We start from the raw sequence: 26,832 nt of genomic DNA on the forward strand, positions 1-26,832 counted from the left end.
GACGCCGACTTCGACCCCTGGAGCATTGACGGAGGAAAAGTCGTGTCGTGTCCCATACGGATACTGTGACAATGCAAGGCAAGATGTTTAGCAACAGTCACGCGAAACAGGTGACTGAATGATTTCAGGATGTAACGCCAGCCGGCTCACTTGCAGGGGCACCACAGCCAGATTTCGGCCCATGGGTCGAAATGCTGCTTTGGGATTCGATCTCGGAACCGCTGGGAGGATTGGGCAAGTGGTTGTTCAGCGCCAACACGATCGCGGCTTATGTTTCGATACCAACTCGCTCTACAGCAGCCCCCAAGGTTCGCATGGCCTGCAAGCGGAAGGATCAGTAAACGTCGGAAATCCCAAAGCAGATCATCCGGACGTGCTGCTCAGTCACAGCTGTCCCGTCCTGCCCTGGATGCTCGCTGACGACTCAATCCAAGATGCATGCCCTCCACATGCCCCTTTTGCTCTTTGTCTTCTAGCTCGCCTTACCTTTGAGATTTCGAGTTGGGGTCAAGGTCCGTAGAACCATTCAGAAGCTCTTCTAAAACGGATTAGTTGCATGCCTCGATCGCAAAGTCGCCGGGCATGCCAGTAATTTACTCTCAAGTCGGGCGTAATGCCTTTTGCAGGTTACTCGCGGTCGCAACGGAGTCCATCCAGCGACACAGGTGCTGCCATGTAATGCAAGCAGTAATTCCGCCTTGTGACTAATGCTTCCACCTTGTTGGCGACGTCACAGCCGCGCGAGGAGCTGAAAGGCTTCTGGCGGGGGAATCCATGTCGGATCAGGCGATGCCGTGGCACTTCCATGGCTTGAACATGCTGGTTTGGGCATAGACTTCGGACTATTGGGCCACAGCTGGTGCATAAACGATGTTGGCCTTTTTTTTTTCAGCTGCTTCTAGAGAAAAGCAACGAGGGGATCTGCACGACCACACACCGCGATCTGGTTCGCCCGCCGCGGGGAAACTGCGACGACCAAGGGCTTCGGATGCTGGGGCTGGGAAGAAGAGAAGATGCCCACGGCTCACACAAAAGGGTTGGCCTTGGCCGTCCACTGACAGCCGGAACGGGCAGGGGCTAGAGGGCACACCAAGGCTTCGGTACGAGTGCAAAGAACGCGTCGAGGCCATGGACAGCCAATGACTCTGGGTTCTGCTGTGCAAGTGACTCTTTCGTTGTTTTTCTATTTCCAAGCAGTGTCCTGTGCCATGTGTGATTCGGGATGGATGCACAATGCTCGAGCCGAAGCCACCGGACCAACACCTCTCGACGAGCCATTTATGCAGGACAAGTTGATTTAGGGCATGGAAGACCGCGGGAGCCTGGAAGGGGTAGTAGTGGAATACGCACAGTACTGATGGTCCGAGGCATTCATTGATCCCCAAAATCACCACAGAGTTGTGAAGGGGCCTCCCTAGCCCTTGGCCTCACCAGCCTTAGGCTCTAGGCACTAGGCTCTAGGCTCTGGCTTCCCCTAACCTTGAGGAGCCGGGGCATCCTGGGGGGTATGCATCGCAGCTTGACCTCTTTTTCATGCTGGTCCATTGCTGCTTTACGACGGAAGCAGCAGTCCAATTGTGCGAGACCCAGTCACCCAGTCCAGGCAGCCCCCAGATGCAGATGCAGATGCAGATGGGGGTCTCGTCGGTCTCTTCGGGCTCGGGGCTTCGGAATCGCCTCTTGTGACAGTTTCGTGCCGGTCAAGGCGCGAGTTGCGAACCTGGAGAATCTCCTGCCCACGCTTGTGCACAATACGATCGACTTACGAGGAGCCAACATTCCCTTTTTCCCTCTTTTCCCCTTCTGAATGACGTGTAGACGTACCGTGAACTGGGCCAAGGTCTTGGTGGACGGCCATTGATTGGTTGGCCTAGGGATCAGGCGGCACGCCTCAGCCATTCTCCTTGCTCGGGGATTCCCATGCGGTTTTATTTGCTCTGCGTGCCCAGCACCGGTAAAGCCGTGGATTCCGGGAGGAGGAGCGTCCGTGCGCAAGGGGGGGAAGGGAGGATCCCTCGTTTCAAGGTTCGGCACTTGCAAAAAAAAAAGGAAGAAGAATTGAGCAGATCCCTTTCGAGGCAATTGTGGTGCATGGCATTCTTGTCGAGAAAAGGATATTGTAGAATTGTTTTCTAGAGTTTAAAGAAGACGAGGTAATCTCAGAGTTTCTGCTGACTCAAACGTATCTGGTACCTGTTGGGGAGACTTTGCCTATATGTTTGGCCGACACTGTGTGAGCAGACGTCCATTCACAGTGCACACGTCAGATGCTTGAGCAGCCCGGCCAAGCTGGTTGGGATGGCCAGCAGCACACCCGGCCAAGTCAGTGCTTCATTGGCGGCTGGTGTCGAAGGAAGATGGAGTCGTGTCTCGGTGGATGGGCTGGATGGGCTGGATGGGCTGGTGGAGAGTTTTCGCCTGGGGGAGGGTGATTGCGACACAAGTGCATACGCCATTAAACGCCCGTGGTCACTTCTTGCTCCCTGATGGCCTAGCACTGGATGGTTCCACCTTCTTGATTGGATATCCAGACCAAGTTGTTCGTGTCCGGCTTTGCTTTTTGGTGTGCTTGGGTACCGGTACCAGAACTTCCTCGTTCTTGTTGGCTTCTCGAGCACATGTCCGTTCTAGGTCTATAGCGGGAGAAAAGGGGGAGCTTGGAGTCGAGTTGTGCCTGAATGTTCGTCTCTCGGGGATCCCACCACGCTTCCACACCAGTGACAGTTTTTCCCATTTCCTCCGTACCTAGGGCGCATTCCAAAAGAGGAGATTTGCAGTGGGTTGAAGCGAATCCCAAAAGACACTGATCACGCGTGGGGCCCTCCAGGAAACCCGCAAGACGGTCGTTCAGAAGAGGAAGTGGGCTGACGAGGTGTCAGTGGATGAGCCCATCCATGTCCTCAGGCGCCTCTCCGAGATTCAGCTTTGCCCTTGGGGCCTTTGATTACCAGCGCCACCTCACCCCTTCAGCTGCCCCTGCACGTGACTTTCCCGATGCTGCTCGAAAAGGGAAGATGGATGGCGGGTCTTGGGCTCTCGGGGCCTTGGACGGTGGGTGGGCTCACGGTGGCTCTTGGTGGCTCTTTGTTCGCGCCGCAGCCGCCGTTTCGCCTGGGGCCTGGGCGTCATGAGAGCTCCCAGAGAGGGGCTGCAGGGCCTAAAGTAGCCTCAGTAGCCTCTACGCTTGGTGACAAATGCTGCTTGAGCGAGAATGCAACCTAGGCCACTTTGCCCAAACCCTCGTTTTTCCTTCGTCCGTGACGCTGTGGGCAATGGATGGGTAACGGGCAATTCTAGGCTCCCGTATTGATGGTCTCTTTCCAAGCATCCCAAGGGTAGCAATATTTGCCCTGCAGAGTTTAGTGGTCTGGGGAGGCGTGGCGGCGCAGTCGAGTCAGTGCGTTGCGAGGGCGAGTACGAGTGCGAGTGGTATGCGGCCTCCCGTTTCTATGACGTTGGTCCCCATCTCCACACACGGGACGGTTCGTTTCCAAATTCCAACACGAGAAGGGCGTAAAGGGCGCGTGTTGCGTTGCGTTGCCGAGTGTACGTGCGTTCTTTCTTGTCCCTGATGAACAATCAGGGCAGCATATGGGTTGACCGGGGGCGTTTCTTGGAAAATGTGCGCAACGCATCATCAGGTCTCGGCAGCAAGTTGGCTATGGAGATTATGCAAATCCCCAGTTATGCTCTTCGCAAAGTGGTTGACGCATCTCTTCGGTGTCGTCGGGACAGCAGGTCAGGAGCCTCGGGGGCTTGGTCTTCGGCAGCATCAAATGCACCGTGTCCGTCTCATGGACTTAATGAATACCCCGAACGGAAGCTCTTTCATCCTCTTCGCTGGCAGCCTGGCAACAGGTGACAGCAGGGCAGCGTGGGTGCCGAGGTTCCTCAGTATCCGTCATCCAGAAACGGCCCCCAATCTTCGCACAAACAAGCGTTACCGTAAATTCGACCAGATGTGTGGCTGGAACCCCTGTCGACCTGGTACTGTATCGTCTGGTAATGATACTGGCCTGCAAGCGTGGTACAGGCGGTGCCTTTTTTCGAGTATTTCTGGTGCTTGATTGTCGCCTAAGCATAGTTACGAGCAGACGCTCCCCGGAATATAGCCTAGCCTTGCTCACCTCTGCGACTCCGACCCCCCGAAATGTCTATCCAACGACTTCGATTTGTCTCATGCCCAAAGCCTCGTGATTATGCTTGCTGCACAGGTTTAGTCAGGGCGGGTTTGGCGAACGTGTGTGATCAAGTTGGCTTCACCGGCTTTCTCGAGTGGATTCGTCGTCTTCTCCAGCCATCACTGGTCGAGGACGAAGCCTCGTGCAGGCCATGGCTAGTTGACCACACCGTATCGATCCTGCCGAGAGCCTTATGAGGCATTTACATGCGTCCCTGCATATGCTTTCTCACGCTGCGAACCCGCAACTAGTAATCTCCTGGTCCACGGCCACTGCGCGGAGATAGGGAAACGAACCTTTGGCTACCAAGTGCTAGCAGACTGCCCCTTGTGGATGTTGCGACACTGCATCGTGTAGCCGCCTAGTGCGTCATGTCCACCAGAACCAAACGTTACGCGTGCAAGCGTCGCGCTTTTTGCGCAAAGTCCGCAGAATGTCAGTCGTGCGCATCTACCGCGTATACGGTAGGGCCAGCGCCAGGCGGGCTATGGCGGCCTATGAACTGGGAGTGAGAATTACCCGTCTCGGTAACGACGAGCGAGGTGTCCGTGGCTATGGCACCAACGTTGAAGGGCGCATGTAACGTCAAGCCGGATAGTGCCCTTTTGTCTTTGCCTGCTTCGGCGATATTTCAAAGCCATTTGGAGTTGCTGCAATGGCACACACGAGGCTCTTGCCCATACTCCCGACAATCTCAATGCGGTTATGTCCTTTTGCTTCGCAGCTTGCAAAGCAGTGGAGATGATGACCTTACTCAGCCACGGAGCCGCACTTGACAACGACGAGGGGAAACAGCTTCAGCACTTCCCCATTGGCAGGTGGAAACTGACAACACCGCTTGGGCCATGACAAGACAGAATGACAATCCCGCGGTTGCTGCAAGGGTCGCAGGAGTTGGTACTGCTGGTGGTGGTGGTGGTGGTCACCCGGTGGGGTGGGCGATCATGGCGATACTGTTGTCTCTGACCAGGTAGGTGTGCATGTTGCTTGCTCTGTGGGAAATCGACCGATGGCCAACTCTGATCCCCCTGGGCAAACGTTCCACGACCTTTGGGGCGAGACGAGCACGAGTTGCCTGTCTCTCTCTCTCTCCCTCCCTCCCTCTCTCTCCATCTCGTTTGCCCCCCCCCCCCCCCCCAGAATGGCCTCCACAGGGACATTAGCATCCATCTCTTGTCCCGTTTCCTGATACAGCAGCTTCGGTGGCGACCTGGGCATCTTGCTGGCCGTTGCTCGCCACCGTTGGCGGCATCTTTGCGGGTTTAGCGGTCGAGGCCGCGACGATGGACAGGACGTGCAAGTGGAAATCCCCGTGCTGCGATCCAAAGAAGCTGGGCAATCTGTCAGCTCTTACGAATAATTCAAGCGGACCAACCATCAAACCTCCTAATCATGATGCTGACCCTCCTGATGTTGCTCAAGTCCAGGCCCTGAGGTGTGCTGGCCAGTTTGCCACGGTATGTGGGTTTAAAGTGGTCCCATGGGATGAAGACAGACTGGCACGACGACGGAATAGGGCTGTCGATCTTGGGGCGGCAGTTGGATGTTGAGAAATCATACTCCCACGATGTCGTGGCCTGTTCACGGCCGTTGGACGCGTTGGGAGGAAGTATCTCGTCCTTAAGGATCAGCGTGTAGACCTTGTCGTCGGACTGGGATGGATCGATCGAGACCTCGACGCCCGCAAAGGAACTCAGGTCCCAGTGTAGATGGTCGCCAGCCGTCCGCTGAGAGGCAAAGCCCGCCCCGCCCAGGGTAGTGATATCGAGAGTGCCATGGAAACAGGCGGCCGTGCCACGGCTATCCAAATAGGACTGTCAGAAGAATTATTATTACCCAAATGAGTTTTGCGGACATATTCCCGACGCCTCCCCTGCCGGCCACCTCAACACACGTCCTCGTAGGCCATGGACGACACCAAGCAGAAAGGGCCGCGGCGATCTGTCACCACCGCCCCAGGACGAAGAAGGCGAACGGACCATGGGTACACACTTACCTGTGATTTACCGCCGCGAACCCTATCGTCGCTAGAGGTCCATTGATTGAGACGCCAGCCCCTAAGCCGCGAAGCGCCCCAAACGGCCATAGAATTAGCAGGTCGCCGTTTCCTAATCGGTGCATGGGATGGCGCCACGCCACAGGGCAAAATGATATTACCAAGGGGGAAAAGTGGCACTGCTCGCTGGTGGTCGAAAATAACATCTGCTTACATATTGCACCCCCAAAGCACTCGACGCGGGCTTAGCGGTTCCATGGAGGGCGATTTGCTGTCCAGATGGCAGATGGCAATCCAACACATGGGATGCGAAGGATTCCCAGGGTCCTTTGCTCCCCTGGCCACAATCTCAATTCTAGACCTTTCTCAACGGCGCGCGTGGTTTTTCTTTTCTGCCGTCTCAGGGGCTGGGAGGATGCTGCTTCCCACGGCAGAGGAGGGGCATTAGGATTCGACCGTACTCGTAGTTGGTAGGGCAATCAAACTCCCTGTTTGAGGGGCGCGAGAAGACGCAACGACGCACGGATGATGATACACCAACCTAGATTGTGCCGAGCCAGCTCTGGAAGGCGGTTGTGCTGAAGGGGTTCTGGTTCGGCGACTGCGGTGCTTTGCTTTCTCCTGCTCGTCCTCAAGCCCCGACGCTGTCTTTGTTTGCTTCGTGCTTCAATGCCCGAGGGGGTCCAGGCGGATGTCGCTAAACCTCATGGAGAAATGGCGCACAGCGATGCGGCTGGTAGTTTCGTCTTGTCCCAGACTCGCAGCTTCTGGTCGCCGTTCCTGCTGCTTCCTGTGGCTTCCTTCTCGCGTTCGGCTGTCCATAGCTGTAACCTAACAGGCTGCCCGATTCAGTCGCGATATTTCAGCTGCTAGGGCTGAATGCAAGGCCCGTTGCCTTTGCCTGGCTCCGTATTCCCGCGTGGCATCTCGGGGTCTCCAGCGTCCAGCGTCTCGATCCAACCGCCCAGAAAGTCACAGAGTCACATTCACGCGAACAGCAAAATCAATCAATCAAACCAGAGGCCGACATGTGTGTGATGGTCACCGATACATTTCACAACTAAATCTCATTGGAATTCCCGAGCGGGCTGCTGAGCCCCTGTCGGTATCGGGGACTGATGCTGCTCCAACACACACACCAGTCCACCGCTGTTTGCCCTTGTACCTCTGCCGTGGAGGACTACAATGTGGTATCCAGAACACCCCTCCCCCCGGTTCCCAAGAGCTGGCTTTGGACAGCTTCCATGGTGTCACATCCTCCCTTGCCCTCCCCATCCCCCAAACCGCCTCCCCATCCTTTCCTGCCCATCGAAGGGCTTCCGTACGAGTCTAAAAACCATTTTTCGGTAAATTGGGCGTTGAGCCAGGTGAATCATAACACAATCCGTAGCAAAATGCAAATGGTCGCTCTCCTCCCATGACCCGTACGCCTTTTCGAAAGCAAAAGCAAATAGCAGCCCGTCGTAGAAGCCGTCGTGCCAATTATTTGGCGCCGTTGTTAGGGTGCCCGTAATGACGGCAATGAGCGGAAGTTGCTTGCCAAACCAAACCAGAAAAGCGAAAGGCCCTCAATTGCAGCTGATGTCGAACAAGTGAATGTTGGGGCTCGCCGTCCTCGACACGGGCGTGAGCGGGACATCAAAGTAGTTGGGTGAGTTGTGGGCCGAATCCATCGAGTATGGATCAGTCAACGGTGGTGTCTAGCCAGAGGAAGTCAGCATTTGAGCGGGGCAATTTGGTAACTTGGAAGCCGGTGTTGGGCACTGAGCCGCCAGAGAGAGGGTTTCTTTTTGCTACTCAATCGGGGTGGGCTGGAATATGAATGGGAGAGGAAAGCGGTGGGATTTACATGAGAATTGGCCCCTGAATATGCTTAGTCCGAGGGCATTTGCAGACCGGCCAGCGAGGCATAGTTCATGCTGAATGGACTTAACATGTCGTCATCTCCAAACAGGTGGTCCTGCTTTCCGTATGCTGAGGACACCATGGCAGGTAACGTCGGCGGCAGACTCGACGATGTCACCTCTACGGGATATCGGTAGCTCGAGTAGTGGCTGGTCGTGTTGTCATACGCGGGGTGTTGTTGGTGCTCATAGTGGAGATATGCTGTGGTCGGCGGGTATGACGAAAAGGTAAATGCCGGCTGAGAATGGATTGAAAGACGGCGTCCAGCCGGAGCGTCAAAGAGTGAGGAGTGGTCATCCAAAGGTAAAAATCTCTGGCGATGCTCTGGGCACCTCGTGTGACACACTTGATCTCGAAGGCTGGCGGGCCATGGATTGAGTTTGTTTCTGGGAAGTCTCTTTGGCGGGAGTGGTAGCTAGTTCCGAATGCTGTTGTTCTGGCGAGGCAGAAGACGACCCAGCACGGCGCTCTAGATCTTCGAGTCTTCGCTTGAGCTTCTTACGATAGTTTCGCTGTTTCCGCGTGTCAGGATCGGGCACAATGACGACCACCAGCAACGAGGATTATTTACCTGAGCAATCCGGTTTTGGATGCGTCGTCTCTCAGCCAGGTCCGAGATCTTGGTCCAGTCCTCATTCGGGTTCGCAGATGCGCTGAAGGCAGAGCTGCTGGCGTGGGTGGACGCATATCTGGACTGACCGATCATGGCGGAGGTGTAGCCGTAGCTTTGATTCCGATGCATGGTGGGAGATGGGGTGTATTGGGTCTGGGCAAGGAAGGACGGATAGATGTTGGATGAAGCAAAAAGTGACTGAGATCAGGTCTCGCTGAGATTGATATTGGGCAGGAGAGAAGGAAGATCTGGATGAAAGGTGAGGGTGTGTTCACAGTCTTAATAGTTTCGTTGTGATGAGGGAAGCTAGTCCATCATATGTATGGCCAGGACGCTGGGCTGCATGGGACGCCCCAAAACGCAGGTCCCTTGATATATAACAAAAATTACCGCTTTGCCTGAATGGAGGATAGTGGGTGGCAGCAGGGGATCGGAGGCACAAGGGCTGCTCAGGACGCAAAAGTTCAACCGGGGGGTGCGTGCGTTCAACTCCACTCGCGAAGGCGTTGGAGCCACATGTTGCTGCGCTGCTGTCCAGGTTAGAGCGCGATCAAATGCCCTGCTCTTTTCCTGGTGCCAACCTGGTGGTGTCCAACCCATGACAATTCCAGGCCAGCCCACCAAGCCCTGGCCCTGCGAGGCGGCGACGCGGGACGACAGGGGGGGCGTGGTGGGAGGAGATGGAGGAGCGAGCAGAGAGCCAGGGATGTTTGACCGCCCCGGGCAGTGGCAGGGGTGCTGCGGCGGTCCTGACCAGGGTGTGGATAGCGCGGCCCACGCTGGTGGAAGAGGAGAGGAAGAGCGAGAAGTGGACGAGGTGGATAGGGCTGCGGACGAACGAGGAGGCGGGAGGAGACGGAAATAGTGATCGAAGGATGAATTTTGGGAAGAGACAGCAGAAGTGCAACGTCGTGGTGCTGCGCCCCTGCAACCCACCTAGCCCGAAACAGCTTAGGCCCTTGCTGCTCTGAATAGCGAAAGTCGGTCTGCACTCAGGCAGCGAGCGGCCACTTCGTTGCTCCCGACACTGTCCGCCCGCCTTTGTTTGGGTGGCCACTGGCCACTGGGTACTGGGCATTGAGTTCGCTGGGCACTTAGCTGGGCCCCCGTCTCTCTCCCCCCCCTTCCAAGTGCCCAAGGGCCCCCGAGTAGGTAGGTAATCACCAAAAGGGCCCTCCGGCATCGCGGAGCCCTAAGGAAACCCAAGCACCCAGCACCACAGCCTAGCTCCCTGGGTACGACAGCCTGCCCCCGAGAGCTCTCAAGCTCACAATTTTACGAGCATGCGGGTGCATGCTCTCTGATGACCCGGACTCCCGTACTCGGTACCTATCCACTGTCCACCTGCCCACCGTACTTCGTGACCTGCCTTTCGTGGTCATTCTCTCGACGCACGAGCACTTTGGGGCACCCGGAACCAAAAACCTGCTCTTCCTCCTCCACCCGTGACCGCCAAACTGCGCTCCCCTTCACGGTCCTCGTCCTCAATCTCCCACCCCTTCTCACCAACCCCTCCACCACACCAACACACACTGATACTCTCGACATAACCTCCTCTAATCCTCCCGCTCATATTCCGCCCTGTGATTTCCCTCGCCTCTCGTTCCCTCTTCTCGTTTCATCCTGCCCTGCCTGGGCCCTGCCCTCTGGTTGTGCCGCGGTCGGTTACCAAAACAACCTGCCCCCCCCCTACCTCCCGTACGTATCCAACGAGAAGCGAATCCAAGCCCTTGAAGCCCTTACCTGTTTAGTCTCTCCCCCAGTCGCCTACGCCCACGAGGGCCCCGCTGAACATACTAAAGAACGAGCTTGGCGGCCGCATTGTTGACGAATTGAGCAATATCCCTCTTGATACGTACCGGGGGTTGTAACCGCCCTGCCAATCTGGCAGTCCATTTCGGCTTCAGAACGACAACAACTAGGGGGAAAAGGGCCCCTGGCTCATGGTCCATACCCATGTCTATTCCAGAAATCAGCCTCTGTTTTGCTACCTCCTGCCTTTTTCTGTACTGTTACTGTACATGTGCCTGGCCCTATGGCCCCCACGACATATTATTCCCCCAATGAACGAGATACCATACCGAACCACGCAGGATACCGCGAAGCATACCTGAAGCTTTGCAGGAGCTATCTGGCTTGCTGACTCAATTGCTGCTAGCCCTAGCCGCGGTTGGCATTCCTATGGTACGAGGACTCTACTACTGTAATTGACAATACTCCGAGCATCATCTAATTACCCGACGTGCGGATAGACAGCAGTTCTTTCTAGGGCGCCTGCTGCTTCGAGCGGCCACCTCGCAATCCGCAATACGCAACGCAGATGTGCGCGGTGTCCAGTATTTGCCGGGAAAAGCCGCAATCCCGGGCGCACCCTTGTGTGTCGGCGTGACGATGACATTTGGGGTATTGGATTCGACGCTCCGAAATGAAATTGATGCTCCAAACCGCCTCCGAGGGCGATCCCGGATCTCCAATGCACAATTCTCGAATTGCTACAACGGCCGTCCACAAATCCTCTCTCGTGCACGCAGTTTACGGAAACTACAATCTACTCGTACAGTAGCAGCTGCCTGAAAACATTGGCAATGACATAATTGCCTCAGTCGACGAGACATTGTTGCCAAATAGGCTTTCCCCAGGGTTGCCTGGCCTGATGATTAATGGCGTAGTCCCGAGGAGTCGTCGTGTCACTTGTCTGGTGCTTGTCTCTGTCCATTATTTGATCATTCAGCAAAACCGTTGCCACCAGACGTCCACCTATGTCAGCCTCGACACATTACAGGAGGGAGCATCTAGATCCAAGACTCGGGCGTCCTATTCACCCCTCATGTTAAAGGCATCGACTTGCGATACTCCCAACAATTGGCTGGCGGGCCCGCCTCGCCACTACCTCCTCTGCTTCTACAGACTTCCTCTTTGACTCGAAAGCTCCATTTTCAGGCTACCCGAGAGTCACCATGAGTGTCGGTGGCATGACCTCACAGCATAGTTTTTGATATCTGAGAACGAAGATCCATGCATCATTAGGTAAGTGGCCTCCTAATTTCCCGCGGGCCCCAGCCATGTCGAAAGGTGCCGACTAGTTCTGGACCGCCAGTCGCCATTCCCCAGCCACCACAGTTTCATCCTTTCTTTGGATCGATATTCCCCGGCATTCAACCTATGGCCGTGGTTGCCATTTAGAGCGTGGCTGCGGCGAATGGGTGACTGCGCCCCCGCTACTAAAGGCGGTTATTTCAAATACTCTAATGTTCGGCCTCGAGACTTTCCAGCTGGGGCTGTTCAACTTTAGTACCCGGTACACCGGATCATATCCCCCTGGGCACGAAAAACGCCAGCTTTGAATTAGATTGCCGGCGGTCTTCTGGTTGTCGTGGTCCTGACTTGGGAGAGACGTGACCAGTTCACAGGGTATGTTCAATAAGCCACCGTCCAGGGTACCAAATACCGAGTTGCTCAGCCGGAACCGCACCTTCATGACCAGTCGTTCCTGCTCTATTGGGCCATGGCGACACTCGGATGACCGTGATGGGGCGCCAATAAGATAGGTCAACGAATCCATCTCAGCCCTAAAATATCGACCTGCCGGATTCAGAAATTCACGCTCTGCCGCTAGCTCCACGATCATTGGTTTCCAGGGAGGTGGTACCGGGACCGTTCTGTAGCTGCTCAGATGTGGGGACAAGGTGGTATGGCCTTATCAAAAGGACATTCTCCAGATTCCTCAACGTTACATGGCTGTGCGGCTGGAATAAGGTAAAAACCGGAGCCTTCAATCTTCAGAATGAGGTGGTCAGAGGTGTGGACCCTCGAAAAGGTGCTGTGTCATCCACCATGGGTATGGGCAGGTGGCCAGTGGTTGGGACATGACTCCAGCATTTCAGATGTCTATGCTTTGATTCAAAGCAGCAATGGGTTGGCAACCAGGTTAAGAGCGGCGTCCACCCGAACGAGATGTGGTCATCTGTCTTGAAACGAAACTGCGAAATTACAACTGGCACGCTGGGGTTGTTCTGTCGGCCGTTCATGCACGACATTAATAAGGGTGCTTGAACGTAGCTTGACGCTGTTTCCATGCAACGTCCAGCGCAGTCAATCAAGCTACAGGTCTCAGGAGGTATGAGAAACGGCGTCAGACCAATGTTCCAGAGACAGGAAGCCATTGGCCATAGGAAACGCATAATTAATTAAGCAGGAACATGGCCCTGTACCCACCCCCCACCTCCCGACTTCCAGATTGAGCAACGAGACCCCGTCGGTAATATTGCGGTTTTCCGCCAATCAGAAGATGAATATCCCGTCAGCCTTAAGGGGAGGACCCAGTACCGAAAACAGCTCGAAGGATCATTACCGTTTGACCCTGTCCTGACCAGGCCGCCAAACCCTTTGCGGTATTCGGGGGCGAGTCTAAGTACGCCTCAAGCGTCTGAAGCGTGCCAGCTGTAGCCAGCGGTCAACCAGCGGACCAGCGCCACGGGGCTCCCGCAGCGATTAGCAATTGACCTAGTGCCAGCGCCAACGCAACGATCGCCCACCCTGCATCGCCTTCACGAATGGCTGACAAAGGAAACCAAAAATAAAGGACCTCCAAGGTAGGTGTCGTGTCGATCCTTTGGTGGCACCCCCAGCGATCAGGTCAACAGCCGTTGGGCTGAGCCACCAATCATGGAGCAAAGCGGTGGCCCAGCTTTCCACACCATACCCTGGAGGTACCCTTTATAGCGAGCGATTTGCACGGCCACAGTCCCTCGTATATCCCTAATCGTGTAGTCGCGAGGGCGAAAATTGCTCGTTGAGTGTGTCCGAAACGCATCGCTCGAGGTATAGAGTTCGAGGGGAGGTCCTTGTAACACCGCAGGCGCTTTGGCGACTTTCCAGAAGCAGAACGAAGAAGCTTGGTACGGTACCAATACACAACAACCGTTCTTTGGCTAGTACCTCGACTGGTCGAGGAGATCACCCTAGCGTCAGACCTTCTACAGACTGCGCCAAACCCTTTTTGGTAGCAGGCGTGGATATTGTCATTGGCTCGTTCATAAGCGTGCCCCATCCGCCCCACATCTATCGCTGTCACTACCAATCTTTACCGGCCCCCAAGTTAGTCCCGGTGCAGGTCGACAAATACAAGATTTCCCGGCAGAAGTGCCGAAGTCATTGGAGACTTCGATCCTGGGCACCCCGCCCTAGCAGCCTCCAGATCCACATCCACCACCAAGGCAGGGCCTTTGCTATGATTTGGACCCATCAGGATATGACTTGCTTCGCTTACCACTTGGTGTATTTGCCCAGGGCCCTGGTGTCATTCGTCCACGGGTCCGCCCCTGCCCTCCCTCTCCTCGTCTTGCGCGTTCGTTACGGCCTTAGGCCCTTTATTCCCCCCCCCTCCCCTTCTCACGCACTTCCTGGATAGGGCCGTTTGGGGCTTGCCGTTGTGGCTGTTTTGGGTAGCCCATCCACCAATCCCAGCTCTGGTTTCCCGCGTCTCGCACTAAAGTACGCACCCTGTCGCGAAGGCCGGGTCGGTAGTAGTGGTAGGGATCGTTTCCATGGCGTTTTTGGCACAATTCGCTTCGTTCCCTGCGATAGGTGCTTTTTTCCTCCGCCCGAATCAACGTCTTGGGGGTTTCAACAGCTAAGGTTCCCTCGTAGTGTCCGTAGTGCCTACGAGTAGCAAACATCCAGTGGTCGCCGTGAGTTAGTACCTCGTAGTAGTACAGCTGCCCCAAGGTTTACCCTTCTTTTGTTGTTTCCTGCACTACGCGCTGTCTGTAACCAGGCTGAAGGAATCCAGGAGTGTTTCACCACGGCCGTAGGGCAACGGATTAGCTACATACACAGCTCCTACTACTGTGGCCAGGAACCTTGCACAGAGCATGTCGTGCGAAGGACTCGGAAGTGGGCAGGCGTAGTCGTCGATGCCGCCTCAACCTAGTCCTCGTTGCTCCCCCGGGCCCTGTTTACCGACGGGAACCCTGCCCTTGTTACAGATTTGATGTTTGTTGTTGTTGTTGTTGTTGTTGTTGTTTGTTCTGTATCGTCGTTAATTGCTTCCAGAAGCCCCGTCCCCCTTCCTTCCCCGATACAAGACCTGTCTGGGATCAGTCTTTTTCCACGCCCCTTGCTTGCTTGCTTGCGTTTTTCTTCCCCGGATGCGCGCTACGAAACATGGCTCAGATAAACGGCCCTGGTACGTACCTGGGTCCTAAGGGAAACTCCCCCCCAAAATTATTTGCAATATAATTAAGGGGGCCCGGCGGCTTTTCTGGTGATCGCCGAAATTTGATGCTCTCTCGTCCTGCAAAAGAAATCGAGATGGGCGGCAGTTGTTGTTCAGCAATTGTCCCCAGCGACCCCCTTTCCTTGCCCTGCCTTGCCGTGCTTTCCTAGACACCGAATTGAAACCAACCTCTCCCCCTTCCTCCCCCGGGTCTCGGTATCCTCCCTGCTGTTCATCCCCGAGCTTTAGGTCGGCGACGTCGGTGGGCGGAGGGGCGGAGGTGGCGACAATCGCCGGCATTTGGAATACGGGCAGTAAACCTCTCAGTCCATCAACTGCGTACTGGCGTACATGTTCCCCTACGATAATCGCCATTTGGCTTCCCTGGTTTCTGTCGACTCATCACCACTGTGGCCAAGGCAAATCCTCAGGCAAAGCCGCCCCCAGAGGCTGAAAAGTTACGTGTCCTCCATTTTCCCTCCAATATCGCCCGATCAGCTCTATACGCGGTGGATGTTGGTCTCGAAGGAGTGTTCCACCCCTCCCTCAACTATCTGTCTAGCTTGAAGAGGTGTGTGTGTAAACTCCTCACCCTACCCCAACCACTTGCGCCTTTCACGTCTCGTGTCGGCACTGTAGATCTGCCACAAAGGCATCTGCGACATACCCTTCGCCCCCCCTTCTCTTCTGATCCAAGCTGGTTGCCACTTGGGACAGGATTACCTATCCCTCTCTGTCAATCAATGTGAGTGATCAATTGCCATGACGAGGGGCCAATCACCGCTTTTGGCCCCTTGAGAGTCTGCCCTACGGGCGTAATGGACACACTCCCTTTGATTGGGAGACTCTCTGACATAATCCTCCACGCAAAAAGGGCTCGGTTGAAAGAACGGGTATGACCAGTGAGCAGAACCCCTCCCCCCCTTGTGTTAAAGAGGCAATAACCCCCCAAGACCTAGGCGTTCGAAAGGCACCGTTGTCATCCTGGGTGAATGGAACCGTGTCAATCGAGAAAGGTAAAAGGGGGGAGCTCGTCGTAGGGCTAGAACGGGTCTGGGGCGCGCACGCTGGTTGACTCGGGCCCCAAACTCCCGTGTCATATCTGAAATGATCCTTCGAAACGCAATGCGCGGTTGATCGCTCTCCAAGGAAAATCCCAACCCTTTAGCCCTGCCCAAGGGCAAGCAAATTAGTGATCAGCAAAAGTCCTTTCCATCCTCGTTCCGGCCTTATGTCAGCCCGTCGGGAATGTACTGGTGGTGCTGTCTCCAAGGACTCCAACAGTTTGGGTGCGGCCGTTGCAGGCATCCTGCCTGCTCGTCCTCCAAGGATCCCCCCCTCCATTGCACATGTCCGTCTGCATGCAGGGCGGGCGGACACCACTGGTGCGCGCTTTGGTTGGCTCCCCAGCTCCTTGGACGGAGAAACGCATTCGCTTCCCTCTGATGCATGGACGGGGGAGAACGAAAGGGAGTCTTCGAATGTTCTCGACGATCCTTCCTAGACGCAAAGCTTCTGGGCTCCCTGAACGCCATGGATGGGCTGGTTTGCAACCGATACAGGACCTGCAGCATTCCAAACACGCCAATGCGATGGGGATCAGTGTCCCGGATTCCGACGATCGAGAGATTTGAACAATGGGATGTGCCGGTTGTCACGAACTGGACGGCAGAGAAAGTTGTTGATTGCAGCATGTCTGCCTGGCACACATGCGCCAGGCGTTTGAGTGATTGCCGCAAAGGGTCAATTACTTTGATGAAATGGTTGGTTTTGCCACCGGCCAGAAACATTCTCGTCGTGCATCAGGTCCAGATTTCTCAACCTGCCCCTTGTAGGTCAATTTGGTTTTGGTGGTCCAGAACCCAGTCTCGTGCCTAAAGTGAATCCTTCCAAGCACGCGAGACTGTGGGAAGCGAGAACACTTCGACTGCATCAACACTTCCACCTGGGCGATACGCTGTGCCACATGTCTTCCATGTTGATATGTGCATGCAGTGAAAAGGGGGTGGGAAGAGACATTGAGCTTCCCTCGAAAGACACAGGACCCGTGGGCTTCCACTCGGCAGTAGTTCTTTGCCGGTTTCTTGCAACACAATTGGCCCGATCTCCAGTCTAGCCATCTTCATTGGCCCTCCTGCACACACTTCCCTTCACTCCCAACCTTCTGCAGTTCCGAAACCGCTCCGGCAAAGGGGGATTTGGTGCCAAGTGAGTGATGATTTCCCACGAGAAAAGTAACCGCCTATTGAAACCCAACGACTGATAACGGAACCTAGTACTCCTTACCTAATTCGAGCGTGGTATAGGTCGCGCAGAAGGCGCGTATGCCGGCTGCATACGTGCCTGAGGCTGCCTTCGCAAAGGAGTGAAGTTGACAATCGCCCTGCGACTGACCCAGTGGAACTGACTTTCACATGGTCCAGCGACTTTCCATCTATCGTTCGTGCGGATTGCGAACGGCTCCTTGGCAGAAGTCCTGCGCAACGGGCTTCGTCGTTCGACCATCATGGAAAAGGGGGTATTAGGCCATCGCCTTGAACTCTCTTCGTCTCGGTGGATTGAAAGAACGAGGGAATACACCCAAGGCGGTATCCCAGCAAACTATCTTCCTCAACACTTCCGCTACAGGACATTGCATGGAGATTGTGTGGATAGGGGGTATAGTGTTGCGAGACTGACACCCAGTAGGTAGAGCCTGAAGGCAATCAGTCCAAGTTTCTGTCTCTCCCCCACACCCTCAACCCTCTCTCTCGATGCGTTGCCGTCCACATGGTCGGATGGAAAGACCACTAATATTTGTGTTTTCTTGTTTTCAGGCCTTCTTTGGCAGGCAACCTAAACGCAGTTGTCGCAAGATCCTGAAGAATATGGATATTTTCCAAGATATGTTCGGAGTATTCCATTGTCCGGCAGGTTACCAACGTCGTCATAAAAGTCTCCGTGGAACGCCTGAAGGCTGTGTGGCCTGTCGTCACTGGCTTTGGATAGAGACCACAATCGCACTAAGGCCTAATCGCAACAGTCTTTCGAGGGCAATCCCAAAAGCAAGGCCGAGACATAACAATACCTAGGGCCGCAGGGGGAGGCCGTGGCCGGGCTGCCTTGATACAACATCTGCATGTGCGAAACATAATGGAGCAAGGAAGGGAGCAGAAGACAAGCAAGAGGTGTCGTGGCAAATAGGCCAATGCATTGCTGCCTCGCTCTGTTCTGCGAGACTAGGGCAAGCAAGGATACCGCGACGGTAATCGCGGTGCGGAAAAAGAAACAACAAAGTGCCCCCTACTGTGAGGGATAGCGAACCATGGACAGCTTGACTTCTGCCGGCCTCTCAGGGACAAGAGTGTTGTAGGCGGACGACTGGAGAGATAGTTGGCCATGGAATTCCAGTGAGAGATACAACAGGGTCAGCTTCGACAGTTCCTGGGAGATCAACTGCGTGCTCTGTAGGTAAAATATACTGTGTTCAAGCAATAACGATGGCGCAGGAGGGAGCAGGAGAGGAACAGCTCGACAGGTTTCCCCGCCTTCTCTCCGCAACAACTAGTGAGTTTTTCCGGCGGAGATAATCCGTCCCGGCCTCTTCCCTCCAGATTCTCCATCCTCCAGCCTGCGCTGCAACCTCCCCCTCTCTTTTCTCTCTTATTTCCGCAATCTCATCAGTACACCAGCCTCGCCTCACGGTCCATCGCGGAAATATCTCCACGCCTATCCACTGCCCTGTCAACCCTCTCACGAAGCTCTGTTGTAGGGGAAGAACTCAAAAATATCATGGTCTCTTCCAGTGTCGCTACTGGCACTGGTACCGCTTCCGATGCCTCCCCTCCCCAAACCAATGGACATGGCGAAAAACGCAAAGCCGAAGCTGACCCAACACCGGAGAAACAATCACACACGAGGTCAAAAAGGAACAGATATATCTCGATCGCGTGGTAGGACCCCAGGGGAAACAATACCAAAGAGATATGAGATGACTGAGTATGCTGACATTGGGTTCTGTCGATGAAACAGCAATGAGTGCAAGCGGTGAGTGGCTCTCTCTGTCGTCCGCCTTTTCCATCATCGAAATAGAAGCTGACGCTTTGGCAACTGCAGGCGCAAAATAAAATGTAATGGGAACACCCCGTGCCAGAGATGCGGCAATTTGAATCTCGAGTGCATCTATGCGCCGAACTGTTGCACGAACTCGCTCAAGGACTCTGTGTGGGTGTTTTCCCTTTAGATCAGCTGAAGGCGCCATCACTTTTTTTCTCTACTGACCTTCGGAGCAGGGAGTTCAACCAGATGCGCGACCACATCGCTGCACTCCAAGAGCAGGTCAATGACCTGTACGCCAGCCTGAACGAACTACGAAGCAGATCCGACATCGCGTATTCGGCTGCCATCGACCCGCAATTCTCCCACGATGGCTCAAACCGATCCATGTCCATGTCGGCGTCGCGTACGCTACCGCCCCTCATCTCGCCGAAAAGAGCTCAGCCCAAGGCTTTGCCTCAATTTCACGGCCCGACAAGCACAGTGTATGGATTGGATGTGGCAAAATCTTCCCTTCAGACCATGGGGATTACACACAGTGCCGCGGATGACGGAATGATGTCTCGCGATCGAAGCCGGGCAGCATCACCTATCATGATGCTCCCACCTCATCCTAGCAAAGACCCACTCTGGCTAATTGACCATTCCGAAGTGGTTCGTCTGTGTCGAGTTTATGAGGAAGAAATTGGCATAATGTACCCGGTGGTGGACATCGACAAGGTACTGAAGCAAGCAAACTCATTGTACAAGTTCATTGCGGCATCCCTGAGAACTGGGTTGGGCCAACCCGGGCTCCCAGGCGCAGACACATTCGACGATGAGGAGACCACCGTTTTGAAGATGGTTCTTGCTATAACGTTGACGGTCGAAGGACACGGTCGCAGCGAGTTGGGCCAGAGATTCTTTGACGCGGCGAAACCGGCGACGGATCTGAAGTTGGTTACCGCACTGGATATCAAGTCCGTCGTTTTGACGGTGTTGACGGTAAGAAGAAACCCGTTGTGCTACTCATGCCACGCAATCTGACTCCCATCAACAGGCCACCTTCTACTTCCAAAAGGATGAAGAGGCACAGGCCTGGCGATTCATTGGCATCGCAGCTCGCATGTGCATAGAAATGGGTCTCCACCGAAAGGACTCTTTGCTCAAATCCTTTACGAATGAAGCCGAGTATCAGCAAGCCATCCGTATCTTCTGGACGGTCTATGCGCTCGATCGGCGTTGGAGCTTTGGCACAGGGATGCCATTTGCACTGCAAGATGCAGACATTGATCCCGCACTACCTGAACCGGTAAGTTATCTCAGCCCATTTCCAAGATCCTTATTGACCCGCAGTAGGACGAGAGTCATCCATATTTGAAACACATTACCAAGTACAACCAAATTGCTACCAAGGTCTGGTACCACAACCTTGCGTACGAAGCTGGGCAGAACACGAAGAAAGACGAGATTGGGTTTTTGGATTACCAGATCCTGCAGTGGTACGCCCAGTTACCAGAATCATTGCAATTCAACAATCGAGACCTTGCCAGAGAGAATGAAATACCCGGCCGCGGGGTGCGCCGCCTCCGACTCCTGATGTATTTGCGTAAGAACCAGGCACGAATCTCCATCTACCGTCCCATCCTTCATTCCGCCACTAGCATTATGGAGAACCGACATTACGCTCAGAATGTGATTGACGTGGCTAAGGACACTATCAACACCTTGACGGCAGTCAACCAGATGTCTGATATTTACAAGACCCAGCAAGTGCTGTACAACTACTTCCTAGTCCAGGCTCTCGCTGTGCTGTTCCTGTCCGTGGCCCACGCTCCGGCTGTCTTTTGTTCCCAGACCAGACAGGAGTTTTACGCCGCGATTGAGATAGTAAAGGGCTTCAGCACTAAATCCCACGTGTCCAAACGACTATGGCGGACCATTCGGGGGTTGAAGGATATGGGAGACAAGATCGGTCTCCTGGCTCGCGGCGGCAACGGCATGAGTGATGCTGAACAGGACGCTCACTCAGATGCCGCAATGGCAATGGCTGGGCTTGCCGGTCATAAGGTTGATTACCAACAGCCGTATGGCAATTCGAATTCGAACCAGGCGAATGGAGGCCAAAATCAGCAAGAGTTAGGAGTTAGCCCGGACGATGCACTGCAGATCACGAATGAGTTGTCCAGTCTGTTTGAACTGGCAGGTGGTTACGGAGCGACGACGCCAGGGCCGGACACGTTCAACTTTGTGGGCGCGAACGGGGAAATCAGCATGGCGGAAGGATTCAATGCTCTTGGGAATGAGCCGGAATTTGCCAGGATTATGAACGAGTTGTTTTGAGAGTTAGCAGTCTGGTGACACTAGCAGAAGAGTCTAGTGTCAATGAAACAATCCTAGGATATCATGATGAATGGACAAGCAAGAAATTACATGCTATTCTATCAAGTTGTCCTCAAGCACTGGACCATCAGGGACATTGGGCTTGCTCTTTAATCACATGACCGTGCGCCAAGCCCGCTGGTGTCGCGACTGATTGGTCATGATTGGACTTCACTGCGACGTCCACTTCGCTCTCGGGCGCATGTCAAAAGTGCGGCCGTGGAATTCATATCCAGCTATCCTCCACCTATCACTCCTTTGTGAGTCCACAGACAAGACTTGGGACCAACTTCCACCTCGAGCACGCGGATTTGTGCACGTTGCCACATCAAAGGCAGCCCCGGTTGCTCTTTGTATGAATTCACCGCCTGCCTATCCTTGCTCCTGAGTCAACACAGCCCACCGAGCGACCCTCTGAGTTGATCTGCCCCTCTACCGTCCATATCAACCCCTGAAACTCCTAGGACGCCGACAGCGAAAACAATTGAGCGACGTCTGGTGCCGAGAATCGACGGAAATAGTGCAATCCTCCTCCATGTCGCCCACGATTTCCATCTCTCTCCTCTCCTGACCCCTCCCACCCCGCGCCAGAATACTCCTTCATCTTCTCGTCATCTTACCTTCCACCAGGAAGCTAAGTCCTCACAGACAGAAGATTCTCTATTGAACGCAACTCTTATCCCAATCTGTCTGCCGAACAAGCCTCCGCCCTGGCCGCTGGCCTGGACAGGCTCGAAATTGCTTCTGAGTACTCTGAATCCCTTTACTACCAGCAGTTTACCAGCTCCTCCGCCACGCTCTCCAACGCAATGTCTCAATCCTCTTCTCAGAGTCCAGATAGCTGGATCGGCACCTTCTGCAACCTGGTCGGCCATGAATATTTTGCAGAAGTCAGTGAAGATTTCATCGAGGACGATTTCAACCTGACGGGATTGCAAGCTCAGGTGCCCATGTACAAGGATGCACTGGAAATGATACTTGACGTGGAGCCGTCAGAGACCAACTCGTCTGCTCTGTCAGAAGAGGAGGAAGAGGAAGAGGAGGAGGAAGATGATGGCCTTCTGGGGGACGAATTGGACGAGCCAGCTGCGAATCAAAACGGGGCGTCGAGGCGACAATCTGGCGGCCCGGCTGGCGGCAGAAGACATGGTCGGACCTCATCTGATACTTCTGTCATTGAGTCGTCCGCGGAACTCCTGTATGGTCTGATACATGCTCGATACATCACCTCAAGACCTGGGATTCAACAAATGATGGAGAAATACGAACTGTCGCATTTTGGCTTCTGCCCTCGGGTATATTGTGCTGGAGCAAAAGTGTTACCGGTCGGTCTAACGGACACCCCAGGGCAGCAGACGGTCAAACTCTTTTGTCCAAGCTGTCTGGACGTCTACACCCCGCCGAATTCTAGGTTTCAGGCGGTCGACGGTGCCTTTTTCGGCACGACGTTTCCATGCCTCTTCTTCATGTCCTATCCAGATCTGGACGTTGCTCCAGTCAAGAAACGAAACCCTCGAGATCCCGGTGGCCAGGGAAATGATGACCTCGAAGGCACATTAAGTCCCAACGAAGTGAATGCCACGCGAGGAGGAATAACGGCCAGTCGAAGCTCAAGCTTAACATTACCTCAAGCCCCACCGATTCCTGGCATCACATCAGCGAAGGACGAGAAGACATCTGCATCCGCAGTTGCTCAAAACGCGCTACCTCCACAACCAGCAACTATCAATGGAATCGCCACGCACAACCTTGCACCAGGTTTAGGCAAGGGCAAAATCTATGAGCCCAGAATTTACGGCTTCAAAGTATCGGAACGAGCGAAGAGCGGCCCGCGGATGCGCTGGCTTCGGTCTAAACCTCTGGACATCAATGAGCTTGACGAAGCAAGACTATGGCACGAACGATATGGCGGCACCGTGGATGGTGATCCCGATGAGGAAATGCGGCGTGTGCCAGGAGGGATACAGGACAACGAAGACGATGATGAAGAGGAAGAGGAGGAGGGGGAGGAAGAGGAAGGCGAAGGTGGCGGTGGAGAAGTCGCTGACCAGGACGGAGATGCGATTATGGCCACCCAGGGGCAGAATCAAGCACCCCTCACTCAAACCAGCCAACGGGCCAAGTCAAAACGAGAACCTGATGCCGATGGAGACGCACTGATGGCCAGTCAAAGTCAAGGCGGTAGTCGAGGCAAGTCTCGGCGAAAGCCAGGGACAAGGGGTCAGGGAGTCGACGTCTCCGTGCAACAAACGGGAGAGGGAAATTGGATATGATCATGGCAGCAAACGAAGGTGACGGACGACGATGCAGACGACGAAAACAAGATTGAATGAGAAGGGGTGCCCCCTCCAAAGCCGGACGGCGCAAGAGTGAGCATACCAACCGACGTTGTCGATGAAATGAATATGGAAAGAAGTGTGTCTTTGACTAGCAGCCCAGCAAAGCATCTACTCTGACAATTCTAGTGGTTCCCTCGCGGACGGCCTTACCCAGCAGCATGGAGTTCCCAGGCCGCCCTTGAGGATCATTGCGAGTATGCGGGGGCATCTGAATAGGGGGATACAGGTCCAAGGTTTCACGTTCTTTGCTCGATTCACCACCTGTTCATCACACGCAAGCTCAAAGCTCGCTCGAGATCAGTGCAATAGGAGGAAGGATCTGCGGCCGGCAACAGCCGCAGCCAACGGCAGAACTGGTATGGAGACCGGCGTGCTAGAAATCATGGAACAACCACGGCCAACGACAGGCAGACAGCAGCACAGGAGGAGTAATGGGAGATGAATTGACATCCAGGATCGATGACGGGGAGCAAGCGGACGAGACAGCGCTGGTTGATTTGGGATATTGAATTCTGGCAGGAGGCAGACGTGTTGTTATTACACATAGTGGACAAGGGCAGTATCTGGCATCTACCCTCCTACACATCCCATCTGCTTCGCTTCTTCACTTCTGCTCTATCCTTGGTGTTGATCTGTCTTTGCGTTGCTTCCCACAATCCGCTTTTGATCACACACACACGCACAAAAAGAAAAGGCCAAACCCCCCGGGGAGCAAAAACTTAAGCACGAAGCAGCTCAACTCTGGTTCGTGATAAGCGAAACTCGCCCCCGAAGGGGTTGGTTTTTCTCGGCCGGTTTTACTACGGGTTATCTTTACTGCGGGTAATATATAAGTTGAGTCGACGACACTTCCACAAGACAAGGTCTTTTCAACACTGAGCATCGCATCCGAGGACCAGCATACATCATTCCACATCCGCCAAACGGGCTGCGGCAGGGATTTTCCTGCAATCGACTATAACAAGCCTGTTTCTCTCGTGTTTCAAGACTTCTTGAAGCAGACTATCAACCAGGAGCGCACGCTAGATTGTCTCTGCATTCTTCAGGACAGAAGTATCCATGCCGCGGATCTGCCCTCATGGGCTATCGACCTACGCGTCGACGTTCCCCGATACCGTATGAAAGCCCCGGTCCCGGCCAGCTTCAAGCGATATACGAAGCTGAGCCAGGACTTCAATGATCATGGCATTCTCGTGTGCCGTGGCTCGCGATTCGCCAGCATTGTTTCGATCAGCGCAGACGGCAGTCCCTCAGTTCCGCAGTCTCGCGACAGTTTCGACAGCGACAATCTTACTGTGGTGAGAAGGGAACATAATGGAGACCTTTCTCCGGTCCTGCAAGACGTCCTCGAGGCTCCAAAGCGCTCGGAGACCGTTCGTATTCCTGCTGCGCCACTTTCAAGTTCTCAAAACACATTGATCGTATCCAAAAGGATTGCAAATACACACGGCGGCAACTGTCTCTAGAGGCAGACGTAAAGTCGTCTCCGCGTTGTCAGGAACCTCTTTATGCTTTTGTGTCGAGCTTGACGAATGATGGAGATGTTTTGGTGCAGTTAGACGACTCCGATTGCTTCTTTGTGATGCGGGAAACCACCGATGGACGATTCGCCCTCCTGGGGCCCGCGATTGTCTTCGAGCCCACGACTTTCTGGAGGGGAGAATTTCTGACACAGGGATTAAGCCGATATAACCCTGTCCAAGGATATCAATATATTCGGCCTCTATTGTCTATGCACCAAAGGGATTACAGTCGCCCCCAAGAAGAGTTTCTTCTTGTCTGAACGAGGGTGTAGGACTGAAAATTTTCAGTTCAGAAGCCAGTAGATAGCATAATTTGATTGACACTCTCACATTTTCATACTGCCGGCTTCAGGCTCATCGGAACCACCAATTGACGCTGGCTGTGACACCATCGCCAACCCCTTTGACACTGTGCCACCACCCTTTGGGGGTAAAGAGTGCCTCACCGAGTCTGAGCGTCGTCTGTATGCCATGGACCCCGACAAGGTCGCTGTAAATGCTGGAAGGATCCCAGATGGCATCGTGCAGCGCCGCTTTCTGTGGCCCGACCATCATCTCCTCGCCCCTGATGGCGGTGGAGAACGAAGTCGAGGTCGGAGATAACTTCGTGATGACCTCGTGATACAAAGCGTCGCCGATCTCTGGAGGCAAGAGACGAATAGTCTTTTGGCCCGCCAGTTGGATGAACAAGTTCGGGTTCGGATCGCGGTGTAATGGGGTGTAGGTTGGCGGACGACCGAGCCAGAGGGACGATGCGTAGATGTCGCCTTTTATGGTGCCACGGGAAGACGAGGGGGGGCGAAGCAGCTTGGGGATGGGGACGTCGGATTGCATTGATTCCGGGAGAGAGGAGAGGTCGCATTGCGCGAGGTAGATTGACATATCACGGTCAAGTTGGGAAGTGTTGGTGGGGTTTGTTGTCGGTGGTCTGGCAAGATACGCGATCAGGATCTTCAAGGGGGCGGTGATGCGCTCGAATCCCTCGTTCTCCGCGTCAATGCTGCCGGGCGGGAGAACTGATAAAGCGTCTCTGGTGGTTATCTCCAACGGCACAAATGTGGATTCATGCTCTGACCAGAATGAGGTCCGCAGCTCAGACGAGCGAGGCACGTTGATCCAATCGCCGGGTCGACCTTCTTCGACATCCCCGTCCGTGATGACGGAGGGGGAACCGAAAAGATCAAAGTCCGGGTTGCCGTCGTGGATGAACCATTTCGAGCAGGCCGGAGGGAGATGCGTTCTTGAGCGAGGGAGCCGGACTGGCAGATTCCGCTTGTACGCCTGTTCGAACACCCCCGTATCCCGCGAGGGGAGGATAGGGACCTCCCGTATGGTGCCCTTGGCGTGGCTCGCGATGGAGGACCCGAATCGACGACGAGGCACGGGCAGCAGTGAAGAGGATGAGGCAACGGTGGGCGGGGGTCGTCTAAGAGCTGAACAGGCCCTTGTCCGGAGGGCGAGCCATGGCATCTGATGGTCTCTACGGACACCAGCTCGGATTTCGTATTCTTCCTCGTATTCTTGCTCGTGTAGGTTGAAAAAGGGAGGTGGATGGAACTCGTCAGGGTGAGAACCAAGAACCTCGGCGGGCGCAGCTCATTCGGCGTGAGATGGCGCGACACGAGCGACACGAGCGACACAATAAACTGCGGGTTGCCTGAT

At 54.6% G+C, this 26,832-nt stretch overlaps 5 protein-coding genes across 8 annotated transcripts; 2 read left to right on the forward strand and 3 right to left on the reverse strand.

Moving 5' to 3' along the window:
• Positions 1 to 5,324: 5,324 nt before the first annotated feature.
• PV07_03723 lies at positions 5,325 to 6,794 on the reverse strand. Of its 2 annotated transcripts, XM_016390467.1 has the most exons (4): positions 6,392 to 6,794; positions 6,178 to 6,238; positions 5,565 to 5,995; positions 5,325 to 5,512 (listed from the first exon to the last, which is right to left on the reverse strand). In XM_016390467.1, the coding sequence occupies exons 1-4, from the start codon at positions 6,478 to 6,480 to the stop codon at positions 5,341 to 5,343; spliced, it is 753 nt and encodes a 250-aa protein (XP_016252369.1). In that variant the 5' UTR covers positions 6,481 to 6,794; the 3' UTR covers positions 5,325 to 5,340. The 2 variants fall into 2 exon arrangements, with proteins under 2 accessions (XP_016252369.1, XP_016252370.1); XM_016390468.1 differs by lacking the exon at positions 5,325 to 5,512 and having other exon boundaries at positions 5,528 to 5,995.
• A 404-nt stretch (positions 6,795 to 7,198) lies between these two features.
• PV07_03724 lies at positions 7,199 to 9,178 on the reverse strand. 2 transcript variants are annotated; one of them, XM_016390470.1, is made up of 3 exons: positions 8,654 to 9,178; positions 8,027 to 8,594; positions 7,199 to 7,877 (listed from the first exon to the last, which is right to left on the reverse strand). In XM_016390470.1, the coding sequence occupies exons 1-2, from the start codon at positions 8,822 to 8,824 to the stop codon at positions 8,376 to 8,378; spliced, it is 390 nt and encodes a 129-aa protein (XP_016252372.1). In that variant the 5' UTR covers positions 8,825 to 9,178; the 3' UTR covers positions 7,199 to 7,877; positions 8,027 to 8,375. The 2 variants fall into 2 exon arrangements, with proteins under 2 accessions (XP_016252372.1, XP_016252371.1); XM_016390469.1 differs by having other exon boundaries at positions 7,199 to 8,594.
• Positions 9,179 to 18,534: 9,356 nt separating this feature from the next.
• PV07_03725 lies at positions 18,535 to 21,362 on the forward strand. 2 transcript variants are annotated; one of them, XM_016390471.1, is made up of 6 exons: positions 18,535 to 18,844; positions 18,924 to 18,938; positions 19,008 to 19,115; positions 19,184 to 19,931; positions 19,987 to 20,238; positions 20,286 to 21,362. In XM_016390471.1, the coding sequence occupies exons 1-6, from the start codon at positions 18,684 to 18,686 to the stop codon at positions 21,267 to 21,269; spliced, it is 2,268 nt and encodes a 755-aa protein (XP_016252373.1). In that variant the 5' UTR covers positions 18,535 to 18,683; the 3' UTR covers positions 21,270 to 21,362. The 2 variants fall into 2 exon arrangements, with proteins under 2 accessions (XP_016252373.1, XP_016252374.1); XM_016390472.1 differs by having other exon boundaries at positions 18,535 to 18,938.
• A 150-nt stretch (positions 21,363 to 21,512) lies between these two features.
• PV07_03726 (uncharacterized protein) lies at positions 21,513 to 24,478 on the forward strand. The gene is made up of 2 exons (XM_016390473.1): positions 21,513 to 23,723; positions 23,774 to 24,478. Exon 1 carries the CDS (start codon positions 22,118 to 22,120, stop codon positions 23,579 to 23,581), a length of 1,464 nt encoding a protein of 487 aa, XP_016252375.1. The 5' UTR covers positions 21,513 to 22,117; the 3' UTR covers positions 23,582 to 23,723; positions 23,774 to 24,478.
• PV07_03727 (uncharacterized protein) lies at positions 24,318 to 26,704 on the reverse strand. Its single transcript, XM_016390474.1, has one exon. The coding sequence runs from the start codon at positions 26,638 to 26,640 to the stop codon at positions 25,525 to 25,527; it is 1,116 nt and encodes a 371-aa protein (XP_016252376.1). The 5' UTR covers positions 26,641 to 26,704; the 3' UTR covers positions 24,318 to 25,524.
• Positions 26,705 to 26,832: the final 128 nt, after the last annotated feature.

This window comes from Cladophialophora immunda, assembly GCF_000835495.1.
Source record: "Cladophialophora immunda strain CBS 83496 unplaced genomic scaffold supercont1.2, whole genome shotgun sequence".
Taxonomy (NCBI): domain Eukaryota; kingdom Fungi; phylum Ascomycota; class Eurotiomycetes; order Chaetothyriales; family Herpotrichiellaceae; genus Cladophialophora; species Cladophialophora immunda.

Bases quoted from the DNA above. Each gene is read 5' to 3' on its own strand.
- PV07_03723 (XM_016390467.1), bottom strand. From the start codon at position 6,480: ATGTGTTGGATTGCCATCTGCCATCTGGACAGCAAATCGCCCTCCATG. The intron at 5,996-6,177 runs GTAAGTGTGTAC...TTCTTCTGACAG, and splicing joins TTCGCGGCGGTAAATCACAG to TCCTATTTGGATAGCCGTGG. The intron at 5,513-5,564 runs GTTTGATGGTTG...CAGATTGCCCAG, and splicing joins GTCAGCATCATGATTAGGAG to CTTCTTTGGATCGCAGCACG.
- PV07_03724 (XM_016390470.1), bottom strand. From the start codon at position 8,824: ATGCATCGGAATCAAAGCTACGGCTACACCTCCGCCATGATCGGTCAG. The intron at 8,595-8,653 runs GTAAATAATCCT...ACGCGGAAACAG, and splicing joins TCCAAAACCGGATTGCTCAG to CGAAACTATCGTAAGAAGCT.
- PV07_03725 (XM_016390471.1), top strand. From the start codon at position 18,684: ATGGTCTCTTCCAGTGTCGCTACTGGCACTGGTACCGCTTCCGATGCC. The intron at 19,116-19,183 runs GTGGGTGTTTTC...CCTTCGGAGCAG, and splicing joins AACTCGCTCAAGGACTCTGT to GGAGTTCAACCAGATGCGCG. The intron at 20,239-20,285 runs GTAAGTTATCTC...GACCCGCAGTAG, and splicing joins ATCCCGCACTACCTGAACCG to GACGAGAGTCATCCATATTT.
- PV07_03726 (XM_016390473.1), top strand. From the start codon at position 22,118: ATGTCTCAATCCTCTTCTCAGAGTCCAGATAGCTGGATCGGCACCTTC.
- PV07_03727 (XM_016390474.1), bottom strand. From the start codon at position 26,640: ATGCCATGGCTCGCCCTCCGGACAAGGGCCTGTTCAGCTCTTAGACGA.